Source organism: Hetaerina americana, unplaced genomic scaffold (assembly GCF_022747635.1).
Source record: "Hetaerina americana unplaced genomic scaffold, ioHetAmer1.1.p SCAF_5, whole genome shotgun sequence".
NCBI lineage: Eukaryota > Metazoa > Arthropoda > Insecta > Odonata > Calopterygidae > Hetaerina > Hetaerina americana.
Window position 1 is genome coordinate 58227155 of NW_027287095.1, and position 5634 is coordinate 58232788.

Here is a 5634-nt window from a genome sequence, read left to right on the forward strand (position 1 = left end):
TTTGTCCCATCAGACAGACAGCATACACCACTTGAAGTGCTCTTCACATGAAACAGAAGTAAGGATTAGGATACCCCTGATTAAATTCTACCATGTTTGTAATTTGAATGTACAATCTCAGCATGTGAAGCCAGCTCACCAGCCATGGCATAAATTTAATTTATCAAACTATAAATTGCATAAATTTATTTTTGCATGATAGATAGGTAACCTCATCATATGATCTTGGAAATGCTTACGTGGTAATGAGTGAAAATATTATTTACCCCAATAGTTTCCATTTATCCCCTGTATTACATGGTGTGCGAATTGATGTTTTGGAGGTTGAAGCCGTTAAGCTAAATTCTGGCAATAATAATATGCTCAAGAATTGCACGATTCACTCAATAAATATTCTCAGTATATTTATTTAAAGGAAAGTAATTACATACATTAATTCAACCTCAGACTCATAATCATCAATTTTTCATGTATATAAAGTTGTAGTTTTGATTTTAATGTCATCAATTGTAGTTATTTGGGAGTAAGACTACTGCATATTTCTATTTAGTTAGTGAATCAGTTATCAACAGCATTACAAATCAATTAAGTAGGCATAGGGTAAGACTAGACTGGCCCAAGATTTGTCAGTACCTTGAATGGAAGAGTTGTTGTGCAGCTTCCCATCCTATCCATATATTGATAGTTACTTTCTGGTTCAGGGGAAATTTATCTTTTCAAAACCCTATATCAAGGGAAGCTTCTTCAGCTCCATAAGTCTGCATTTATATGTTGTTACCTGACGTAAAGAGCATAAGTTTTTCCTATCCCATTTTGTAGTGTTGGTATTCCCTCATTTTGTTCTTCTGGTTCTTCAGTGTAGGTACTTAAGTAATTGCTTCGAACCTTATCTTGGTAGCAGATCACAAACCATATACTGGTGTCATCATGGCTATTAAAATAGGTCATTGTTTCTAAAATCATAATTCAGGGAAGGTTCTATTCCAGTAGGAATAATAATTGCACTCTTTAGAGAGCTAAGAAATACACCAAATTTTTGCAGTAAGTGAGGAATACTTGGCAACAAGATGGAATTAAAATAGGTTGAATAGGCTATGCACACATGTAAGAATTCTCTCATGGATGTATAAAATGTGAAGAATATCAGGATAAGTTTGTCTTTGAATTTTACCATTTTTCATTTGGTCTAAAATTAGGCTTGCCAATATCCCATGGTCCCGCCAAATTTGAGTCATCCTTTGAATTTTACAATTTAAGTTAGTGGGCATTCATATATGAGCTGCTATATATGTGCATCTGACCTTAACAGTGAAACAATATTATCTGTAAAATGTGCTATGACATGTCTTGTTTCCTTGTATTGAAGTCATACAGTCACTTGCAAAATTACTTTACCTTGTTGTGCGACACGATACAGTGATTTTGAATGTGAATGTTCAATGTTTAAGTTGAATGGGATAATCAATAAATATACCATTAAATATAATTATAAGGCTCTTCCATTGAGGCAAAATCTTTTTTGTCTCTCATTTTTAACTCTTGTACGAACTTTTTTGTGTTTTGTCATTTCTGTTAAAGGATTGACAACATTGACTGCTTTTAACTTTTAAAGGATTTATTAGTATCCAAATATTTTAAATACAAATCATGAATGGCAAGGAAAAGGAGGAAGTTAGAAGGCTACTCTATTTTTTTTCAAAATGGTTTTAACAGTTTACAAATAGGACTGTAATTTCCAACACCTTAAGCATGAGAAAACTTATTTTATAAATAAGAGACAATGTCATCATGGATATTTCGTTATTTTTCCAATATTTTTGTAATAACTACTAGCTTAGAGAGTTATATGTAATGTTCACATTAGCTTTTACAAGGAATTATCCTCCCAATTAAGAAACTAATGAGTTGTCTCTTAATACTATCATCACCTAAAATGTGCTACAAACCCACAGTCTTCAAGGTAACTAGTGTGTGGTAATAAACGGCCCACTGAGCCAAGCACTTTGGCTTCTTTTGCATTGTCTCAATGTTTTAGAGTATGTTGCAGTGATAGTGATGTTTTGGTTAATACTTATGAAAACTAAAAAAAAACTTCTGATTGCAAAGCTAGCCATAAAATGCTCTCCATTATTTCTCTTACTTGCTGAAAATATTGAAGTTTTTCATACAAAAAGTTTGATATAGTTGCATTCATATTTGATATATTTTTTCATCGTGTCACAAAATTTGTGTAGCTTATGACAAGAAACGTGAGTTGCGCTTATGTTTAGCAGGTGTAAAATGCTATATTATTTGTTTGACCTCCAGCTTTAATATAGGTAGGCATTTTGCTTTCTAAACTTTATTGCATCAAACCTAGTTATTATTACTTCTATTGAAGAGGTTAGTTAATCAAGCACATCATGGTTATTGACTTTTCAGAACTCTATGAAGGACTGAAACGTGCCCAAAGAAGTCGTTTAGAAGACCAGAGGGGAACTGAGATCAATTTTGAATTGCCAGACTTTTTGAAGGTTAGTTAATTTTTTTTTCAATAATCTGATGCTGAGTAAATATATGATTTCTTTTTGAATATTTGTTATGATCATCTCAGATTAGCAAATGAGACTACCAGCTAATTGTTTTCTCTGGGTAACTTCCCAAATAAACTTTCTTTACTGGTCATCAAAGTCATTTACCAGCACCAGGTTTCTTTCCTAAGGTTTTCTTATATGTAGCCATGAAAAGGCTTCATATGCATGAGTTTAATCAGTAAATTTTAGCTTTTTTTAATTTAATCACTATTGTGCTCATTTAGAATAAGCTTTTTTTATGGTTGAAATGCATTGAATTACGATTTCATATAAACCTCAGCTTGGCTATTTCTCTAGTCATTTTCAAAATCCCTCATGGTAATTTTAATCTGTTAACCATGCATTTAAATAATGTTTGTGCATAATATGAAGCAAGGGAATTTCTGAAAATATAAGTTAGTATTAGGAGTGCACTTCAAATATATGCTTAAACCATTTTTAGTCTTCCAGTTGCCCATTATGGAATCATTCAATTAACTATGTGTGTCTCTTTCCTAGGACAAGGAAAACGCTCCTCAAATCACGAAAAAGAGTCGGAAGGGTCGGCGTGGTGAAGATGAACGAAAATTCAGCTTTGAACCTGTTGAATTAGGTGCCAAAGCAACTAGGCCATCCACTGCTCCTCTCAGCTCAAGTGCAGCTTTTGTGTCAAGACTATTGGACTGTAATTTCAATGGAGAGGGTATTATTCCCACCAATCGTCAAGCGGAGCGTTATTTTTCTGGGAAAACATCTGGGCCAAGATGTGTGTCACTCCCTCCCACACAGACATCCCTTGTATTCAAAGACTCGCAGACAGACAATGAAAAGAGTGGGGAATGTGATTCATTAAATGGAACTGTTATTCCTCATGAACCAGGAAGTAATGACAGCGAAGAAGATGCAATGAAAAAGTTCCCTCTCATTAGTGATCAAGAAGAGAATTCTGTTGATCTCGATGAAACATTGAAGCCATCATCTCCCCCCACATCACCTGGTGTGAATTCTGCTATGGGTCCTAGTGACAAGGGTGAAAGTTCAGGGACCTCACCTCCGAAATTACCAACTTCTCCTCAACATTCCAAGCCACCCTCGAACTCTATTTCCTCTGAATCATCATCTCTTGTTGGTTTGTCCTGCCCTCCTAGATCACCACTGCGACCTGAACCGCCTGTGCCACCCCCACCAAGAACCAACTGTGACCCCCCTCCCTTACCTCCTAAGCCGAAAAACTTGCCAACATCAGTGCCATCTACAACAGCTCCAACTGCAGTTATGATTACCAGCAAGGTCCATCCTCTCTTGCGTGCTACTCACACCTGTAAAGGCTGGGGTACAGTGAACCCTACCTTCTGCCAGTCGTCAGGTGATGAGGGTACTGGTCTCTGTAGTATAGCAGCTGAGAAAAATGTTCCGATAGTTCAAGAGAGTTCACTCAATTCTAAGAGAGATCAAAGGGTTTGTAGGAGTCGACGGGCCATATATCTAGATCAACCCAGCAGTAGCTTTGTCTAGTTTCTTAAGTGTTCATTACTTATGTAAAAAGTATTTAAAGTTTCTTTACTGTGTTGAACAACTTGGGAAACCATGGCCTAAGTACCAATTCTCTTAGTCGTCTCACTGGATTTGCATTTAGTGCCCAGCAAGTCCATGATAATTAAGCTCTCTTGTAATATCATTTTGTAACAGTATTGTGTTATTAGGTTATCCTTCTGTATTTATTTTCATTGGATCCCCATTTTTTCCTGTGATATCGGTTTGAATAAAAGAATAACAGTAAGGGTAATGAAATCCTACTTATTTAAAACTGTAAATGGATTTTTATCTCCTTTATACTTGATTCATGCTGATTTCTATGCCCATTACTTCACAGATATATTTTAATAAGGTCCATGTTATTTTATCAGACTGACAAAGTTTTTTATTATTAGGGCTCTGGTAAATGGTGCCTAAATTGGGGGATCTTATACAGGTTTATTTACATAAATAGATATATATGTATTGTAAATATAAAACGTACATTTTTGGCATGTATGTATTTGCTTTATAAAAGACAGTAAAATTGTATGATAATTTAACTTTTGTTAGAATTTTATTTCCTTTTCCAAGCCCCTATGATGAGTACAATCTGACAATACTAATTGTTCACATTGGTTAAGCATATAAATTTACATTATAATTGCGTATTATCAACCTTTTATTAGAAGGGAGGTACAGGTTTTTGCGGACTCATGTCGATCAGTACGATGTACTTGCTTTGAATGTAACGATAAAAGCAGTTGAACGTCCTTCAGCGGCATGGGCCGTTCTCCTCAATGGTGAGTCACTTATGATTGAACCGTGAGAGGGCATTAGTCTTGTTATACGTCTTAGGAAACAAGCGGACATTCAACTGAGGAAGCTATTGAGAGTGCGAACGCTGAAATGCTTGAAGAATGGAATGGTGATGTTTAACTAGCATTCGTGAATCAGTTGTTGGCTATTAATGCTGACTGCGCCAACACAATATGCATCACTGTGAACTATTAAAATACTTCAGCTACCTGCGACGCATCTGTGGAAATGATAGTCATAATATTCCGTCAGTATAATGAAATGCGCCTCGGGATATTATCACTTTTTTAATCCTTAAATATTTTAAGGATAATTAAAGCTATTTTAATGCCGGGTAACTGATCGTTATAACGAAGCATCTTATCTATCAAGATTCATCTCAGAAGTGCGGACGGTTTAGGTGATAAGGGTTTATCATTAAGGAGGTCGACTGATTGTGGGCAGGTTGTTAACTATTAAATATGGGATCATTTAAATTAAGTTATAGACGTCGACCGGATGCACTGGCCCATTACTTCCGTTGATAATGTTATTTGTTTATAAAGGCTAGCATTCTTTAAATTCCAATTCTGCTTACATGAGGCACGTGACCATGATGCTCACAATCACCTGACATTGAGTCAGTTTGATGCACCGAAATTGAAGTGAAGGTCAATTTCAACCGAGAATAACAACAAAACAAGTAAAATCTTCTCGCAAAATCAGACACAATCAATATTTCTCACACGATATAATGTTTTAAACATAA

General features: G+C 35.4%; 1 protein-coding gene across 1 annotated transcript in view; it reads left to right on the plus strand.

Moving 5' to 3' along the window:
- The window catches only part of loco (locomotion defects), a 104347-nt gene extending 99717 nt beyond the window's left edge, over nucleotides 1-4630 (plus strand). Inside the window, exons 14-15 of the mRNA XM_071592890.1 lie at nucleotides 2422-2513; nucleotides 3072-4630. Coding sequence (XP_071448991.1) covers nucleotides 2422-2513; nucleotides 3072-4067 — 1088 coding nt within the window. The 3' untranslated portion in view covers nucleotides 4068-4630. The remainder of the gene's footprint in view (nucleotides 1-2421; nucleotides 2514-3071) is intronic.
- The last annotated feature ends 1004 nt before the right edge of the window (nucleotides 4631-5634 follow it).